Source organism: Carettochelys insculpta, chromosome 2, assembly GCF_033958435.1.
Source record: "Carettochelys insculpta isolate YL-2023 chromosome 2, ASM3395843v1, whole genome shotgun sequence".
NCBI classification, from domain to species: Eukaryota; Metazoa; Chordata; order Testudines; family Carettochelyidae; genus Carettochelys; species Carettochelys insculpta.
The window spans coordinates 51,524,981-51,544,255 of NC_134138.1; the positions used below are offsets into that span (position 1 = coordinate 51,524,981).

The 19,275-nt window shown below is 46.7% G+C and overlaps 1 protein-coding gene across 3 annotated transcripts in view; it reads left to right on the forward strand.

The window, feature by feature from the left end:
• NBN (nibrin) overlaps positions 1-19,275 on the forward strand; it is a 68,880-nt gene that overhangs the window by 44,687 nt on the left and 4,918 nt on the right. For 2 of the 3 annotated variants that reach the window (XM_074986968.1, XM_074986970.1), the window contains 8 exons: positions 1,294-1,441; positions 6,464-6,739; positions 7,283-7,730; positions 11,092-11,163; positions 12,955-13,110; positions 14,274-14,387; positions 14,653-14,702; positions 17,005-17,152. In XM_074986968.1, the coding sequence (XP_074843069.1) occupies positions 1,294-1,441; positions 6,464-6,739; positions 7,283-7,730; positions 11,092-11,163; positions 12,955-13,110; positions 14,274-14,387; positions 14,653-14,702; positions 17,005-17,137 (1,397 nt within the window). In that variant the 3' untranslated portion in view covers positions 17,138-17,152. Of the gene's footprint in view, positions 1-1,293; positions 1,442-6,463; positions 6,740-7,282; positions 7,731-11,091; positions 11,164-12,954; positions 13,111-14,273; positions 14,388-14,652; positions 14,703-17,004; positions 17,153-19,275 lie in introns of those variants that run through there. The other variant, XM_074986969.1, reaches the window with a different exon arrangement.

Here is a 19,275-nt window from a genome sequence, read left to right on the forward strand (position 1 = left end):
GTGTCAAGCCATATTCAAAATGTGGCAAGCATGTGCCTAGAGGTGACTGACCCACATGCTGCATGCCTGAAGTGTTTGGAAGAAAGCCATTTCCCAAACAGGCATTCAGTGTGATGGGGGTTTAAGCCTAGAACTCAGAGAGATAGAGAGAGAGCCCAGAAGGTTAAACTCCTCAAGGAGTCAGCACTCCAGCCGTAGCCACAAGATACAGCTTCAAGTCCCTTGGTGCACAGCATGCCAGCCTTCGTGTGGGAGGCCTCAGTGTCACACCAGAATGATCACTGAGGACATCAGCACCATTCCCCAATGCACGGTGCCTTAGCCACATCTCGGCACCACTCATGCTCTGTGGTGCCGAAGAAAAAAGTGCACAGAGAAGGGATGTTTGCTAAGGGATGCTTGCCGTTGATAAGAGGGCCCTGGTGGTGCCCTGTGAAACAGCAGTACAGCGTTTGAGCCCTGGCTTCATTGACTCTGGCGCCCAGGATGATACTGTTGAGTCTGATATCTGTGGACTTGCTGGGAGTCCTGGTAGCAGACAAAGGTATTGACTTGCCATCCACGACTAATACTTTCATTCAGCAGAGCGGTGTTGCAGTCTGGCCCTAGATGAGGTCCAACCGCTCTCCTCCTCTTGAACTGTATTGGTGAGTCACATATTGGAATGCACAGGAACAAGCACTCAAAAAAGAATTAAAATACAGTTATTGATCTGTAACTCTTGTGCTTCAAGATGTGTTGTGCCTGTCCATTCCAGAACCTCTTGCCTCTCCTCTGTTGGGCGTTCTGGCAAAAAGGAACCAAGTAGGGCATGGGTTGGCAGGAATTATATGTGACATTGGGAAGACATTGCCTCTAGGGGCACTATAGCCAACCTGATGGCTGCCTCTAGGGAAAATGGACTGGAGCAACACACTCGAAGAACAACAATTACAGGTAGTAACCCTTTATTTTTATTTCTTTTGTGACCTGCAACTAGAACTGGACCTTTATACTGATTAGAATTCTGTGGGCCAGGATCTCACAGTCCAGCATCACTTAAAATTTTCATCAACTTTGATTTCAGTCAGATTTTTGACCAAGAAAGAGTCCTAGGATTTGGTTTTTGAAGTTGCATTTTAAATGTTGAATCAGTGTGGCTTTATAATTAAAAAAAAGTTATTACACAAGCACGGTCATGGAAAAATTTCACATGATCAGTTAGCAGAAATATTACTGTCATAATGGCTTATACATATATTGAGCTACAGGAAGAATGTAACTTTTTAATTGTTCCATATGTTCAACTTGCAGCTAAAGATCTGGTTACTCTAGGCTCAGCTATACCACATCCAACCCTTTCTCAGAGTTTGAGTATTGATGAGACCATAATGCCTGTTGCTAAAAGTGATAGCTCAGTATATGTCGCTGACACAGAACCAGAAGAACTGATGGACACATGGTAAAGTACACATGGGAATAGTTTTCTAAGTTGATGCATATAGATATAGTTATTACCATGTCACAGGAAATTTGAGTTACAGGTTTGCCATAGTCAGTTGAACTCAGCATTCGATGTGGCACACCCTACCTTGCAAAAGTAAAACGTCTTTATCCACAGTGGTCAGAATTCCACTTTGAAGTGAAAGGGTACTGCAAGAACGTCGGCTGCGGCATCATTTCTGACACTACAGCTGCATATACATGTGCACGCTACTTCGAAGTAGCGGCACCAACTTCGAAATAGCGCCCGTCGCAGCTACACGTGTTGAGCACTATTTCAAAGTTAACATCGATGTTAGGCGGCGAGACGTCGAAGTCGCTAACCCCATGAGGGGATGGGAATAGCGCCCTACTTCGACGTTCAACGTCGAAGTAGGGAACGTGTAGTCGTTGCGTGTCCCGCAACATCGAAATTTCGGTGTCCTCCATGGCAGCCATCAGCTGAGGGGTTGAGAGATGCTTTCTCCAGCCCGTGAGTTCAATGGTGGCCGCGTGGAGCGGCCCCTTAAAGCTCCCCGCCCCCTCCCTTCCTGTGCAGGAAGCTGAGAGAGCATGTAGGTAGCAGCAGTAACACGCGGCTAGCCTGCACGCTCCTCCGCAGCCACACACACCCCCACCCACCGTGATGGCCGCCCACCAGCCCCCCCAGCACCCCTAGGGGACCCCCCCCAAGGGGAGCCAGGGTTCACAGCCCAGCAGCCAGGCAGGGAAGCGGCAGCGGGGCCCCTCCTGGACGGAGGCCAAGCTTCGGGACCTGCTGGGGCTCTGGAGCGAGGAGGAGGTGCTCCGGGTAATGGGGAGCAAGAGGCTGAACGTGGATGCGTTCGCTCGGCTGGCCGACGGCCTGGCCACCCGGGGTCACCCTGCCCACACTCCAGATCATGTCTGGAGTAAAGTGAAGGAGCTGTGGCAGGGTTGCGCCCGGGCCCGGGATGCGGCCGGCCGATCTGGGGCCGCCCCCATCACTTGCCCCTTCTACAGGGAGCTCAGGGACATCCTGGGCCCCTGGCACACCTCCTCCCCTCTGGCCACTCTTGATACCTCGGCCGAGGAGCCCCAGCAGGCCCCGGAGGCGGAGTCCGCCCCGGAGGCAAGCCCCGCACCCCGGGGGGCCCCCACAGGAGCCCACCCCCGGGGCACCGGAGGAGGAGAAGAGGGACTCCTCCTCCAGTGACGCCGGCCTCCACATCATCCTCCCATCCAGGAGCTCCAGCCGGGCGTCCGCCCCCCGGGTGTCCCCCAACCGTGAGAGTGGACCGTCAGGTATGTACCCCCCTGGTGCACACCCCCGGGGTTGAGGGGCGGGGGTAATAGATATGGCCAGGGCACTCCACATGCCCAGATGACCATGGCCCCAAGGACAGCAGTGGCATGTCCCTCAGAGGAGTGCATCAGCCCCTGGCCCCTCCCCCGCCTGCAGCATGACAGTACCATGCCCCATCCCCGGGGCTGAGGGGAGTGGAACCTCTAGGGTCCCCCGGGGGGAGGGGGTGGGACACCCAGCAGCAGCAGCAGCATGTGATGGAGTGGGGGGAGTGCAAATGCGAGACTCAGGCTAGATATGAGAAACAAGCAGAATAGCTCCCAGTGGCTAAGGATGATCCTGGGGCTACAACTGGCAGGTTACACCTCTGCCCTGAACAAAGAGGAGGGAGGAGCCGAGCTGGGTTTGAATCAGGGGTGGCAGTTAGAGGCTAGGGGAAGGGAGAGCTAGAAGGCAGCCAACCTGAGGAGGGGGAAAGCTACACCCCAGAGGGGCACCCCTCGGGGTCTTCTCCCCAGGACGGGTTGGAAGGACCGTCTCTGACTGCTGTACTGTCGCTTCTGTGAGAAACTGGGCATCTGTTGCCTAATAAACCTCCTGTTGTACCTGCTGAGTGAGAGTCACTCCTGCCAGCGGACGGGGTGCAGTGCAGGGGGACCCCAGAACCCCATCACAGCAGCATCTCCCGGGGACGGGGATGGGGAACCTGCAGCACAGGGGTGGGAGGACAAGGGCCACGGCTCGGGGCCCATACTAACGGCTGTCTCCACTCTTCTTCCCCCCCCATGTTCCGCCATCGGAAGGACCGGAGAGCGCCGGCAAGGCGTCAGTGGTCCTAGAAAGCCCTCCGGGGCCATCACTCCAGGCCAGCCCCTCGGCGGAGCACCGACCGGCCCCACGGCGGGGAAGACGGTGGACGCAGCACCACCAACCGACAGTGACGGACCCCCAGCTGCTGGCCCTCCACCATCGGCAGCTGGAGGTCACCGAGCAGCGGCTGCGGGTGGAGGAACACCACCTCCACCTGCAGGAGCGGGCGCTGGCCTGGCGCCAGGAGGCATGGGGGGCCTACGTGCAGACCCTGAACCGCATCGCGGACTCCCTGGCCCCCCCAGGCCGCTCCGGCCGCCGCAGCGCCCGCCCTGCCTGCTCCAGCCGCTGAACCAGCCGCCGTCGCACCACCACCCGCCACCGAGGGCCCTTCTGCCGAAGGTGACCTGGGGCCAGCTGACACTTGCCGGCCGTATCTCCCGGTCCGCCCGGCCCCCAGCCAGCCCCGGCCCCGGCTGAGGCCGAGGCGGGGATACCGGCGGTCCACCCCCAGCACTGGACTGTAGGGGCGTGGGGCCCAGGACGTGGCCCCCCCCTCCCCCTTTGTATATATTCCCCCCAGTTTTATTGTCCTTTTGTTGTAAATAGTTTGTATTTGTGACCCATTACTATGCTGATCCTTACCCCCCCATGTAAATAGTTCTCCCCTTCCTTGTCTTCCCCTTTCATGTTGTCCCAATTTTTATAATGTGTGTCTATATTTATCACTTAGATTTCCCCTGTACATATTTTGTCTTGTTCATAATAATAATAATAATAATAATAATAATAATAATGAGTTCCAGTAAAGATGTTTGATTTGACGAACAACTGTCTGCTTTTATTTTTACAAGAAAAGTAGGGGGGGGCGGTGTTCTTGGGTGCTCTGTGGTGTGGGCGTAGGGGCAGGGAGTGTTGTGGAAGATGGGGGGGGTGCAGTGGGGGGCCTGCCAGCATTCACCCCGCGGCCTCATCGAACTGGGCCTGCAGGGCCTCCCGGACCCGGGTCCCTTCGGGGTCCACCTGGTGACTGGGGGCAGTGGGTGGCTGCACATCGGCCCTGCCGGCCTCCATAGCCCAGCCCTGAAAGAAGGCCTCCCCCTTGCTCTCCACCAGGTTGTGTAGGGCGCTGCACGCACCCACAATCTGGGGGATGTTGGTGGGGACCGCATCAAGGCGGGTGAGAAGACACCTCCAGCGTCCTTTGAGGCGGCCAAATGTGCGCTCCACCACCTGGCGCGCGTGGTTCAGGCACTGGTTGAAGCGCTCCTGGCTGTCAGAGAGATGGCCCGTGTACAGGTGCATGAGCCAGGGCCGGAGGGGGTATGCCGCATCTGCAATGACGCAGAGGGGCATGGTGGTGTCCCCCACAGGGATCTCCCGCTGGGGGATGTAGGTCCCCGCCTCCAGCTGGCGGCACAGGCCCAAGTTCCGGAATACCCGGGCGTCGTGGGTGCTGCCAGGCCAGCCCAAATAAATGTCCAGGAAACGGCCCCCGCTGTCCACCAAGGCCTGGAAGACCACTGAGTGGTAGCCATTCCGGTTGATGTACCATCCTCCACTGTGTTCCGGGGCGCGGATGGGGATGTGAGTCCCATCCAGAGCCCTGAAGCAATTGGGGAAGCCCAGGGTGGCAAAGCCTGCGATGGCGGCATCTGGGTCCCCAAGCCTCATGAGCCTGTGGAGGAGCAGGGCATTGATGGCGCGGACAACCTGCAGGAGAAGCACATGGGAGAGCACCAATGAGGGGTGTGCAGGGTGTGTGTGGCCCTCCCCTGCCAGGGCTGCCTCCCCGTCCCCCCGTGGGTCCTCTTACCTCTATGAGGACAGCCCTGACGGTGGCCTTGCCGACGCCAAACTGCTGTCCCACGGATTGGTAGCTGTCTGGAGTGGCCAGCTTCCAGACAGCGACACTGACTCGTTTCTCGACGCTGAGGGCACGCCGCATGGCAGCGTCCTGGTGCCTCCGTGCGGGGGTGAGCCACTGGCATAGCTCCAGAAATGTTTGCTGGCTCATCCGAAAGTTCTGGAGCCAGCGGTCGTCGTCCCACTCTCCGAGCACCAGCCGCTCCCACCAATCGGTGCTGGTGGGGTAGCTCTACAGCCGGCGGCGGGGGGGGCGGCAGGGTGCTGCCGGGTTGGGGGTTGAGTCCTCTTCCCCTGCTTGCAGCTCCTCCTCTGAGGCAAGGAGGTGCTCAGCTGCCTCCTGCATGGCATCGAGCAGGGCGAGCACTGCTCCTGCAGGGGTGGCTATGTGGACCTCTGGCTGCTGCTGCTGCTGGGGGTCCATGCCTGTGTCGCTCGAGGTGTGCGTGCCTATGGCTCTGCAGACCGCGTGCTGTGCAGGCTGCGTGTGTCTGGGAGGGGCCCTTTAAGGGAGCGGCTAGCTGTTGGCCCGGAAGCACTAGTCCGCCCTGTGACCCTGTCCGCAGCTGTTCCTGGCACCCTTATTTCGATGTGTGCTACTTTGGCGTGTAGACATTCCCTCGTAGCGCCTATTTCGATGTGGTGCTGTGCAATGTTGACGTTAAACGTCGACGGCACCAGCCCTGGAGGACGTGTAGATGTTATTCATCGAAATAGCATATTTCGATGTCGCTACATCGAAATAAGCTACTTCGATTGTAGCGTGCACGTGTAGATGTAGCTCATAAGATGCAGTTGGTGATGCAGCAGATCTGACTGGCTCTTTTAAGCATGTTCAGAATTCTAAAGTGTTTTCATAATCTAGAGATCATTTAGTTATAGCAGGTATTAGTATTCATTTATATAGCTTCCATAAGTGTTCATTGTATGACACGGGTACAGCTCCATTACTGTGGTGCTCTGTAATGCGTGTGCTGTTTCTGCAATGACTGCTTGTATGTTTACTTAGGGTTTTATTGTTGTTGTATTTTTTTTATTTAGTATGGATATAGGTGAAGAGGGAAGAACAAGAACTCCCAAGATGGATCAAAGAGACAAAATGTATTCACAGAATATAACTACCGTAAAGGAGACTCCCAACACAAGTGGCGCTGTAAATACACGCACAGTATTATCCAAAATGCATAGAACCCCTGGGGTTGACCAAAAAAGTCAACCTCTCTCACCCTCTACTATTTTAGGAGTTAATAGAGAAAGAGCTTCACAGCAACAGTCTAACTCCATGAAAAATTATTTCCAGGCAGCTCCAAAGAAGAGGTATGTTCACAGAATTATTTTCTAGGTATTTTCATATTGTCAGATGGTGCTATTTTTGTTTTTAGAAAGTAATATGTTTTAGCACAAGGGGCACACATTTTATTCCCCAAATAGATTTTACTGCCTCACTAAGAAACTTCTATTGCAAAACAGTGAACTCCTCTATTCATTTTTTATTTTAAACTAGGCATTTCTAGGTAGCCATTTCCTCAAACAGAAAACATCACACTAAAATTGCTCAGATTCTAACCCACCAACACAATCCAGAAAAATGCAGGAGATCATCAGTTGAGCATGTAAAGTAAAATAGCCTTAAATCCACTTGTCATGCAATGCCCATGCCAGTGATTCACCTCTGTCACAGAGTCCCATGGACACCCAACTTGTAGCCAGTCAAGTGTACTCCAAATGCACAGTCCTTGGCAACATTACAAAACCAAAATGAAGCAAATCATTACTTGTGGATGTTTGGGTTTATGTTCAGTCATTGTTCCCTTACTGAGTTTATCGTGTTGAAAAATTGTTTCTTTCTTTCTGGCTCAGGGAGAGGATTGAAGAGGGAGAAACATCCATACCAAAGCTGGCAAAGATGGAGGAAGAGTCATTTAATCTTTCCAATCAAATCCAGCCCACAGCTTCCTTGATGTGGAAAAGTAAAGCGGAACAGACTCAGAAGGAACAATGTACTTTGGACCTGAAAACCAAGCCTGTAGACACAAGCCTAAAGCTTGCGGTGGACAGTAGCAAATCAGAGAAAGATGAAACTGTTACTAAGAATGTTTCTAGTGAAAAGCCCCTATTAAAGAAGAGAAAAGTGTTAGATGATTTAGTTGAGGATGCTGCTACACTAGAATGTGTGTTTGGGAGCAAGGAGCTGGATTGGGAAGCTGACACAGGGGATCATGTTGAGGAACATGGAGCTAATATGCCAAAAAGAAGATGTTTGGAAACCAAAGAGAAAAGGATTGAAGAAGTTGTGAACAGAGTATCGGTAAGTAATGTTATGCAACTTGCAACATCCTTGCAGGAGCGTGTGCAGGATCTTGCAAGATTAGACTATTTAGCTCCAAGACACATACAGCTTAGGAACAAATGCCAGCTTTGAGCAGTTTGAATGCATTATATTAGCTCTCATGCTGTTATAAATGAGCAGTGGGTATAGTTCAGGGATTTTATATAGATGTTGTGATGAATGTGTTTAAAACATAGCAGTTTTAGAATGCATTTCTCCAAATGTAGGCACTTTGTAACTTTAAACCAGCATCAGTTATTTACCCCCATGCCTTCTCTCTGAAGCTGTCAGTGTGCTCTTGTTAAAGAAATACAGCCTGTGTGAGAACAGCCAAACCTTTTCCAGTCCTGAGGAGAACATTCTTTAGTAGATTGTGCAGTTAACTGTTACATTCCTGAATTCCCAGGAGAACTGAGTCAAGTTCCATTCCGGACAGAATTTCCTTGTGCTGTGTGTCAGAAGAATGATATACTGGATCATTGGACATTCATGGAGTTCTCACTTCTTAGCTCTCAAATAGCTAAGGCTGATTCGTGAAACAGAGATTTCCCAACAAAACGTCTGTTGACGAGTGCAGCCACACACAAAAGCAAATCAGGAGAGTGCTCCACTCTGTCAACAGAGCAGCTACACTGCCCAGCTGCTCTCTTGACAAAACGGGCACCCAGAAGCACAGCAGACAGGACTGCCCATTGTTGTGGATGCCCTGTCTGTTGAGAGAGGCCCCTTGGGGCATTTACACGGCTGTTTTGTCGACACATTTCAATGTTACGCCTCCAAGTTTTGAGGCAGAACACTGCTGGCAAAAGTGCAGGGTTTTGTTGACAGTGTGTTGCCAAACTAATTCTGTGTATAAATGCTCCATGAGTTTTATCAATAAAACACCATAGTGTAACTATCACCTAAATGTTTTAGCAAATCTTATAGTTACAGTTACACTACAGTGATTACTGTCGAAGAGATGTTCTGACGAAACTTCTGTAGACAGATCATATCTACACGTAAAAGCCGATCAGTCTTTTGATCTGCTCAGTCAACAAAGGGGCCCCTAGAATATCTGTACAGCTGAGTATACAGCTTTTTTGTTGACAGTTTCTGTTGACAGAACTCATTTTGTGTATATGTGCTCCACTAGTTTTGTCTACAAAACTCACTAGTGTAACTATAGCCTATAAGTTTAAAGAAAAATGAGTATCTGAAACAGTTTGAATGTAAACAGCTCTTGTGGCTTTTTTTTTGCATTTGGAAATATGCCTCTGTTTGCCGTAAAGATTCTTTCTTAAGTAAAACACTAGCCTGTTTTTCCAAAACATGCTGTTCTGTATACTGACCCCATATCAGTCTTTACTGGGATGCCACAGTATATTGGCCACACTTGTAAGCATATTAGTAGCTTAACAACCATTGCTTGTCGATTAAAAAAAATCTGTATCTGGAGTTATGTACTGAGGTTTTGAAAGTGTGCTGCTTCAAAAAGCCAAGACAGTGGCAACAAAACTGGTTCCCAATTAGCATAGACGGAGGCTCCACAATGTTTTTATCTTCAGATTGCAGAAAGAAAAGATATAAATGTTCTTATTTCATGTTTTATAGCCCCATCAATTTATATGAATTTTTTCAAAATACAGAACTGTTCTTATAGGGTGAGCGGATAGCAAGGGGGAAAAATTGGGACACTTTTTTTTTTTTGTTTCTACCGGGAAGGAAGAAATATAGTTGGGCATATAAGACAGCCCCTAATATCAGGTATTTGGTAACCCTGGTTCTCATCCCAAAGAGTGTATAAGCAAAGAAACCCAATGTGAGCGATGACAACAGGCAAAGGGAAGAATAAGGGTTCTAACAAATAAAGGTGCACGTGATTGGTGTGGTTGTGAGCCTGAGACTACTGACACTTTCAAATTTGAGAATGAGGTTAAGTCCTAGAGGAAGATTAGAAGGCAGTTTGATCTAATTAAAATGGGTTACTAGGAGGAAGACAGGAGGAGGAGTTTTTTTTAGGACACGTGTGTGTATGTGGAGGTGTTAAGGGAACAAGGATTAGGTTTAAATGATGTAGTTATAAAAAAAAAAACAAAAGTTTTTGAAGCTTAGTCTATGCTAGTGGCAAAATTACCTAACACAGACATGTCTTTAAGTGTAGTAGTAGTAGTAAATAATAATAATAATAATAATAATAATAATCATGTGATTCTTTTCTTTGTGCCAAATAACTCTCCATATTATACATTAAAGAATTTCCCCACATCACCTATATTGTAGCAGGTCAGCGCCAAAATTTACTTGTTTGTTGAAATAAAAGAAGCTGACAACATTCACATGAAAGAGCGCTTGTAAAGATTCTTTAGACACAATTTCTTTCTTCTCCTCTTGGTGGTCACTCATTGGCTTCATGTCACCCTCCTGTTTGTGAATCCGTTGATGGCTAGTCAGCCTGATTCTAGAACTGCAGATCTTACCACAGAAGGGGCAGGTGTTGGTAGCTGTTGGAGGGGAGCAGGGCAGTTTTTGATGCTCTTTAGACATAAGCAGTTAAAGAAACTGACACATTTATTGTAAGTTTTATTCTTCGTGGGGTGGACAAATTCTTGCCTGATAACTGTCGCTTGGAATCCCTTTTGTTTGTGCCCCTTTTTTCAGAGAGTGTGTTTTGGACACTTTCTGGAATCTCAGGGCACAAAGTCTAGCTTTGTATTGAGATTCTGGTCACATGCTTAAGGTAAACGTTTAGACAAGGCTTTAGTTTCTGGTGTGCCATGTTTGCCAAAAATGACAGGGTGGTTTAGATAAAAGGCAAAAATGTTATCTAATCTGACCACTTCAATCACTGCAAGTAAACAATTTAGGAAACACTGAGTTGATACTATCCCCTCCAATGATTTTCTTTATAACAAGCACCATTTGTGGCATCAGCCCACTTCATAGCAGACATAGCTGTTATTAGCTTTTGAGCAAAATTGAGAGTTTTAGTAGTCTGCTTTCCCTTCTTTAACTACAGACTGTGAGCAGACTGGCCTTGAGCCTAAGGTTGCTCCTAAATTGATACTTACATTTAGTTGTTTCCTAACTGAACTCTGGGATATAATTTAAAATAAGAAAATAATAAGTTTCATTCATACCTGAAAACTTTGTGATTTTTATTGTCTTTACAGATAGGAATTTAGGAATTATGAACTCTTTGGGACAACACTTTATTTTCTTACTCTAAAACAAGTAATCAGAACAGGGACACTGGTTTTATTAAACAATGCATTGATAAAGTGTATGCCCAGAGTATTTTTTCTGAAAATATACAATCATCATTTACAACAATTGCTCTTTAAAATTGTTTGACCAACAGCAAGAAAATGAAATTGGAGCTGTTCGAGCCTCAGAGAAGAAAACTGAGGTCAAGCAAGAATCATCAGTTTTGGTAAGAAATTCACATGTAAGGAGTACTTCACGTTAATTGATATGTACTACAGATTTTTGTTTTTATAACATAGTTCATATGTGTTCAGTGGACGTTGGAGGCTTTGATGCATGAGGGTTTATCTAAGCATAAAAGTTAGCTATATCAGTAGAGTCAAAAATAGTCTTGTGTGGATATAGTTAAATTGTTACAAAAGTCCTTTCCCTGTATAGATTATCATCATCATAGGGGAAGGGAAATAACTATACCAAGTGAAGTCATCATTACATTAGTGTAACTGTGTTAATAATATAAATTTTATTGGCAGGAATTTATTACGGTAGAATAAATTAAACCCTTAAAATGTTATCATTAGCCATGCTTATTGTGGTACTGTAGTCATATACCAAGATTAGATCTGCTTTATGCTAGATACTGTGCAAATAGCAGTAGAGTTCCTGTCCCTAAGAATATAATCTGAATAAACCAGACAGCCACAAGGTGGGGAAATGCACAAAGTAAAAATGTGGTGGCAGCAAATGTCATATTAGTTGCATAATTTTGAGGGGTTGGAAGATCAGCTAACTGGGAGAGTAAATGAAGGAAGAGGTGGACACTGAAAGATGAGAGGTACAAAGCAAAGGAGAACTTAAAACTAGGTGTGGAATGCAGCAAAGGAGAGGAAAGGTTGGAGCATAAAACTAATCCAGATAGGACAGAGAAAGTCCAGGCAGAACTATAGAAAATTCTTGGAGTGTCCACAGAGCCCTGATTTGGCAGCTGCTGCAGTTGCTCCTGTGGGCTGGAGTCTCTGGGAAGAGCTATGTTGCAGTTGGAGCTGGAACTTCCAACACTCTCTCTCACACACACACACACACGCGCGCGTGATATCTGTGATCAACGCAGTTGTCTAAAAATAGCAATGTTGCTCTGGTTGTGCAGGCAGCATCATGAGCTAAGTGCCAGAATAAAGTCCCATGTGACCTCCAAGTACATACTCCAATTGACTTGTCCAGACTTTTTCAGTAGTGGTCATCTCCTTACTGTTAACGACATCTGTTTATCCTCCCTGCCCCCCACTCCATTTCTGCACAGCCAAGGCAACCTCACCACTGAGCTTATTCTGTATTCTAGGGAGTCTGCCCTGCTAAGGCAGGGCTCCTCTATCCCTCTGCGTCTCTGGTTTTCAGGCGTCAGGAGTGGAAATTAGCACACCACACTAATCCATAGGCTGAGTGACTTGCTGAGGTGAGTCAGGGAGTAGGAGGTGTTCTCTCCCCAGTTTCCTATGGGGGCTGGCTGAGGCTCTACTGCAAGGAGCTAGTACAAACACATAATGATAGTATGAGCTAGTATAATCTGAGCACTGCTGGACTAATCTGTAATGTCCAAAGTGCAGTGGTTACCTTGCTATTTTTACCATGCTAGCTTGATCAAAGCTAGTGCTTGTACATCTACCTGACCTGGGAATTGGATCTTCAGCGGCAGTGAAGACCCATACCCAAATCTTGTTTCTCCCTGCAGTTTGTCCCCAAAGTCACATGACAGTTGGTGGAACCAGCTGGTTCCAAATTTCACCCGACTGGGGTTAACTCTTAAGTTTAGACCAGGCCCGAGTATATCAGAAATCTAGTTTTGAATTTTACATTTTACATTTTTTATTGGTAATTTTTAAATTTTATCTAGACAGTTATGATCTGACAATATCTGCTCTCCGTGGCTAAACTGTCAAGTGTTCATTCTCTGAGCTCTTAAAGATAGGCTTTTCAGTTCATTGAACAACTCTCCCCTTCCCCTTTTTCCTCTCACAAGAGCACTGACAGACTTCAAGATGACGCCAACAATCTACCCAGCAGACTCTTGTTGACTGAATTTCGATCACTGGTTGTTAGCCATCCAAGGCCAAATAGTCTTGTTGCTGCACAAACCAATTATGGGCAACTGAACAACTTCAAGAAATTCAAAAAGGTGAGTGCATATTTTAACTGCCACAAGATGGCACTGTTTGAAATGGCTCTGTACATGCTGTCATAACATTTCTATTAGATTTAGAGGAGAAGCATTTTTAGAGATTCTGCTTCCACTTATATTTTAGTAACATGCTGTCACCATTGTGGTAAAGAATAAAACACGCTGGCTATTTTTGTAATAATTTATCAGGCAGGTACTAGAGAATATACCTAACCCAGAGGCAATGTATGAGGGAAGAGTGGGGTCATGTACCTCTCCCAAATTTTCTCCTTTGCTTAGTGCTGAAGCACGGTGCCATCATGCTGCCCACCCCCAGAAGGCATGGGTCATCTCTGCTCCCACCAGATAATGACCAAGAGTAGAGACCTGTGTTCCTTTTGGAGGCTTGTGCAGTTCTTACTAGGGCTGACTCATTAAATGATACTGTGATCTGGAACAGTATTACATCTTCAGGTTGCATTTCCTCTTCGGCTACAGTGTCCCTTTCAAATAACCTTTTCAGGACTAGTGTCAGCTTGAAGTTTTACATTCTGACAAAGAAAATTTGGATTTCTAAACATACTACTAAAATGCATGTCTCTGTTTTACAAGATCAAAGATTATTTGGGCTCTGAGAGTGACTTGCAAACTTTGCATTCATTGTAGAAATACAGCTTCAGCTCAGAATGTAAAGAAAGTGCTCTAAAAGATGCAATTTACTACATTCAAGTGAAAATGTGAAATGCCTTCAAATGGACATGGTCATCTGAAAATCACATTTGTATGAAAAGATTGTATTTACCATAGTTACAAATAACAGTTTAAAATTGCTTAATATCTTTCCATTTTGTTGGGTTCTACAGTACAAGGTCTTTTCTACATCATACTGGATTAGAAACTGATAATGTCATTTTCTTTTGTTTTCAAAATTCGTTTAAAATTAGCTTATTAATTTAGCAGATTTAAAATAGAACTAGTCACAACTATTTTTGTGGGCAGATGGGGCAGAGCTGTCCATTTGCAGCTGGTACACTATTTAAGCAGAACTATTGCTAGCATAGGTGCTGTTAGACAAATTGTATGGAAGGTTAGCTTCCACTGTGAGTTTGCCAGGGGTGGTTACTCTTGTCTTGCAAGGTTGTCAGCCTGTGCGATAACAGCAAACGTTTCTTGGCCTACAGGTACCTTATCCTGGAGCAGGACAACTTCCTCACATTATTGGAGGATCAGACCTGATAGCTCACCATGCCAAAAAGAATTCACAGTTGGAAGAATGGTTAAGGCAGGAAATGGAGGTAAGGAATTCTCTTCAGGCAGCAAAAGAGTGGTCCTTCCCAAGAACAGGGCAGCTATGAAGGAAAAGTACACAAATCCGCCACGTCATACACCCAAAAAAGATGTATGAAGGTTGGGTTTTCTAACTGCGGCTTACTTTCACAATTGAAAACCATAATCTGACACTCATGTAGAAAAATGTGAGGTATTGACGGCAAAATATTTTCATACAGGACTATCGTGTTAATAAGAACAGTATTAAAAAGATTTATTTTATTTTGTCAGGAGCAGAATCGGCATGCAAGAGAGGAATTGCTCGCTGATGACCTCTTCAGGTAAGGATTTTTGTTAGTGTTTTTAGAAGATCTGGTACATTATATACCACTTCCAAATTGACTTCCTCTTCTGCACCTTCCTAACTTTTTTTAATACCTTAAACTGCATCAGTTCCCAGGCTGTACATGACTTCTTTCAATGTAAAATTCAAAACTACTAGTGTTTATTAGTAACAAGAATCTTTTCAGATTGAATTGTTGCCTCTTCACCTCCTTCCTGTAAACACTATTTTGTCCTCTAATTCCAAGAACTTGGGCATTTAACTTTGATTTAGGAATATCTTTCATACCTGTGAGGATGCAGCTTTACCTTCCTGCCATCAGAATTTTCAAGTACCTGGCCCCCTGTTGGTTCGATGGTTTTGCTTTGGTTGAACCAGAGACTTCTGTTTCCAGCATAAACAAAACTAGTCCAAAATAAAAAGAGATTTGTTATGGCATGGTAATCAGGAGCTGACGGGACCCTCACACTTTTTAAAGGGTGTAGCTCATTGTCCCACTCATTTCCAGGCTGCTTCACAATAGTGGCTCTTCTTAGTGAAGTCCTTATTTGCAACCTCACCAACACTATGATTATTTAGAAATAATTAATTTTTCATCGTTCGTTAAACCTGCTACTTTTCACTAGGGGTGGGAGAATCCAGAAAAATTCCAGCTCTTTTTGTTTGATTTTACAGTTGACAAAGTTATGCAGAAGTCACAATATGCAAATCAAAATTCCTCTGGGAAAAGGATAGATATGCCCGGGCATTAGAATATGAGTGGGGGCCCTGCCAAACTCACATCCATGAAAAATGCTATGAAACTGGGGCTCTGCCTCTCCCCCTTTGGCTTTTGTGTGTTTTTATGCTATATTTATACAGTTTTCACACAGAGCCTAATTTGTGTCAAACTATGGGCCCTGAGTCAAAAGGGAGTTCCGGGGCGATCACAATGTTATTTTAAGGGGCTTACAGTATGGCCACCTATACTTCTGCGCTGCCTTCAGATCTGGATGACCAGAGAGCAGCAACTGTTGGATGGAAATCCAGCTCTCAAGGCAGTGCCCTTCCAAGAGCAGCGCAGAATCAAGGGTGGCAATATCATATCATGCCAGCCTTCTGTGCTGCTGCTGGCAGTGGCTTTGATTTCAGAGCTGGGTTCTCATTCAGCCTCTGCTGTTCTCCAGCTGCCCAGCTCTGAAGGCAGCTCTTTCGCTGCCAGCATCAGTTCAGAAGTAAGGACGGAGTGCCGCAAGCCTCCGACAGTAATCTTGCATCCCTCCGCAACAACTCATTTTTGGGTCAGGGCCTCTACAATTACACCACCACTAAATTTCAGATGTAAAAAAGCTGAAATCAGGATTGTAAAAATCATAAATTTCATATTACCATGAAATTGACCAAAATGGACCATGAATTTTGTTGGGACAAGATGTGAGACTTAATCATGTGCTCAGTCTTACAAGTATTGCACAACTGAACTATGCTGCTCACCACAGAATGTTTGTTGTGAAGTGGCAGAAATAAGCAAACAAACCATCCAAGAATGCCACCTTTTGTATCCTCAAATATGCTGAAATACTTTTCTCTGTTGTCTTTACAAAACACCCTTTGCAATAGTATTCTGCCAAACTTCCACTGTATTGTTATGCTGCTTTTGATAGTTATATATAAAAATATATAAAATTTGTGTAAGTTATACATATACATCTACATCTAAATTGTGTAAGTCTTTTGTGTGGTGGAAAATTGCACCATAGACATTTTATTCTTTGGCAGTCTGCAGCCTAGTACTACTGGACATGTCCTGAGTACAACCTTAAATCCTGCATGACTGCTGGGAATAGGGCCTGTGTCATGAAGTTATTAGCAGCTACTGATTCCTGTGATCAGCAGAATCAATCAAGCAGCATTCAGAGATCAAGACTAACTAGAAAGAAAAGCTACACTCCTCACAGTGTGACAGGTTTCTCATCTCACTTGGTAGTTTCTGTAGTCTGAATTCATTGCACACTCCAGGGCTCCTGGCATCCCTCCTTTCCATCGCAGAAGCTTGCTGTGTGCCATCTTTATCTTTTAGGGCCTCTGTGAACATTCTCCCTCATGCTGTGGCCTTTGCATGCTCCTCCCATCCCATAACTATAGCCCACTGGTTCTATGAACTGTATTTACCACATCCAGTCCCCCACATATTCCTTCTTTCCACCCACCTTTTTTAATTTGACTGGGAGTTCATTTGAATTATTGTTGAGCCCATTTTAGAAAATGCTGTCAACATTTTAAACTCGGCTCTTGCCCTTCTCACTTCCATCCCCCTACAGCCATCCTCGTTTCTGCATGTTAGAGTTCTTCACCTTCCCCAGGCCTGGGAGGCTTCACTGGGGTCCCTTCTCTCCTGCAGGGGAGCAGCCACCTGTAGTTGACAACAGTCCTGGCCAGAAGTGGGGCAGCTGACAGCTAAGTAAAATTAAGCCCCCCTTTTAGAACTCTCAAACGCAGGAGGTTTTTGGTGGTTTTGGACATATTTTTTTCCAGTTGATTCAAATGCTTATTTGCAGATTGGCCCTTGCCCTTCTTTCTATCCCACGGTATGGCTACACTAGAGCAGCAGGTCTCAAATGACAGAAATCACTGCCCAAGCTTAAGAAGGGGGACCAAAGCCTGAGCACAAGCGCTGCCACCTGTGGGGTAGGGATGGGAATGTCAAAGCCCAAATGTGAGCACTGTAATCTGGGTCCTGCCACCCAGGGCAGAAGCTGAAACCTGAGCCCCACTGCCCAAGTATCAAGACTGGTGGTGGGGTGCAGTTTGGACTTCAGCCCTTGGCCTGAGCAGGGCTAACGTCCACTCTGGAGACCTCATTAAAATGGGTCATGATACATTTTGGGATCTTGACTGCACAGTTTGAGGACAGATGCCCTAGAGAATTTGCACTCTGTACTCTAGCTTCTCCAAGCTGACCAGTGAGCTCTCCTATCAGTATAACTACTGCAGCCCCTCTGAAATCCAGTAGCCATGTCATTGGGAGAAGCTCTTCCACCACCACTTATGTCAGTATAACTTGCATTGCTTGGGAGGAGAGGCAGTTTATTCACCCCGAGAGCAACATGAATTATGCCATAATTAGCGGTGGTGTAGACATAGCCCCAGTGAAATTTCTCTTCCCTTCCAGGAAAGTCTCTCTCTCTCACACTTGTTAGTTTCAGAGTTTGTTGATCTAACACACAAATGAGTTCATTGTCTTTCACCATACTTTGGAGTTAACTGCCTAGTGGAGAAACTACATTCTTCGAGTGTCCCCGTGGGTGCTCCACAATAGGTGTCGGGCTCGCCCAGCGCCGCAGATCGGAAACTTTCCAGCAGTTTCTCCTGGATCACGCATGCGCTGGCGTGCGCCGCTCCCTTGCACATCCCCAGCCACATGCGCGATCCGATCCCCGCCAGTTCCTTCTCAACCGCCATCGGCTGCAGACGGAATCCGCTCAGGCTACGGCCAGAGTCAGATTAGGTAGAGTTTTTACGTGTAAATTGTTGTTTTTCTTTTCAAAAAAAGAAAAGAAAAAAAGAAGAGAGAAAGCAAGAGAGTAAAAAAAAAAAAAAAGTATATATATAATAAAAAGAGAGAGAGGAGTGCCTTACAGAGAAGAAAACAGGAGGCTGGAGGCCCATCTTAGATCTTCGGGGCCTCAACCGGTACTTGCGCAAACAACGTTTTCGGATGATCAAAGTCGCCTCCATACTCACGGCACTGGACGATGGAGATTGGTTTGCAGCCCTCAACTTACAAGATGCTTACTTTCATATAATGATCCACCCGGCACACAAGCGCTTCCTCCATTTTACGGTCGGCAAGGAGCATTTCCAGTACAAGGTTCTTCCGTTCGGCCTCTCCTCAGCCCCCAGAGTCTTTACCAAAACCCTGACAGTGGTGTCAGCCTACCTGCACAGACGGGGTATTTATATTCCCATACCTGGATGACTGCCTATTGAAAGGGGCCTCGAAGGCAGAGGTCCTACGCATGATACTTGTAACAGCAGACACGTTTTCTTCGCTGGACCTAGTCATCAACCTCACGAAGTCAAAAAGACCGACCCCACACAAGACATAGAGTTTATAGGGGCACGTATAAACTCTATTACAGCAAGGGTGTATCTACCCGACGCCCACTTTGGCGCCATCAGTTCGCTGGTGCAAGTCATTACATACAGCCCCACGGTGCCAGTCTTAACGTGCTTGCAGCTGCTAGGCCACATGGCGGCGGCGACGTTTGTGGTGCAAATGCCAGATTGCATATGCGCAGCCTACAACATTGGCTGGCGAGCGTCTACAAGCCGGCATCCCACACTGTCCACAGGGTGGTGTCGCCCACGACAGAGGTGCGCAGATCCCTGCAGTGGTGGGTAAACCCCAAGAACCTGCTAACAGGGGTACCCTTTCACCAACCACAAATCTCTATTTTTCTTACTACCAATGCTTCCCACATAGGGTGGGGAGCAGACATCGGCGACAAGGTGACTCAAGGACTATGGTCCCCTGCAGAACAGTCACTGCACATAAATATACTGGAGCTCAGAGCAGTGTTATACACCTG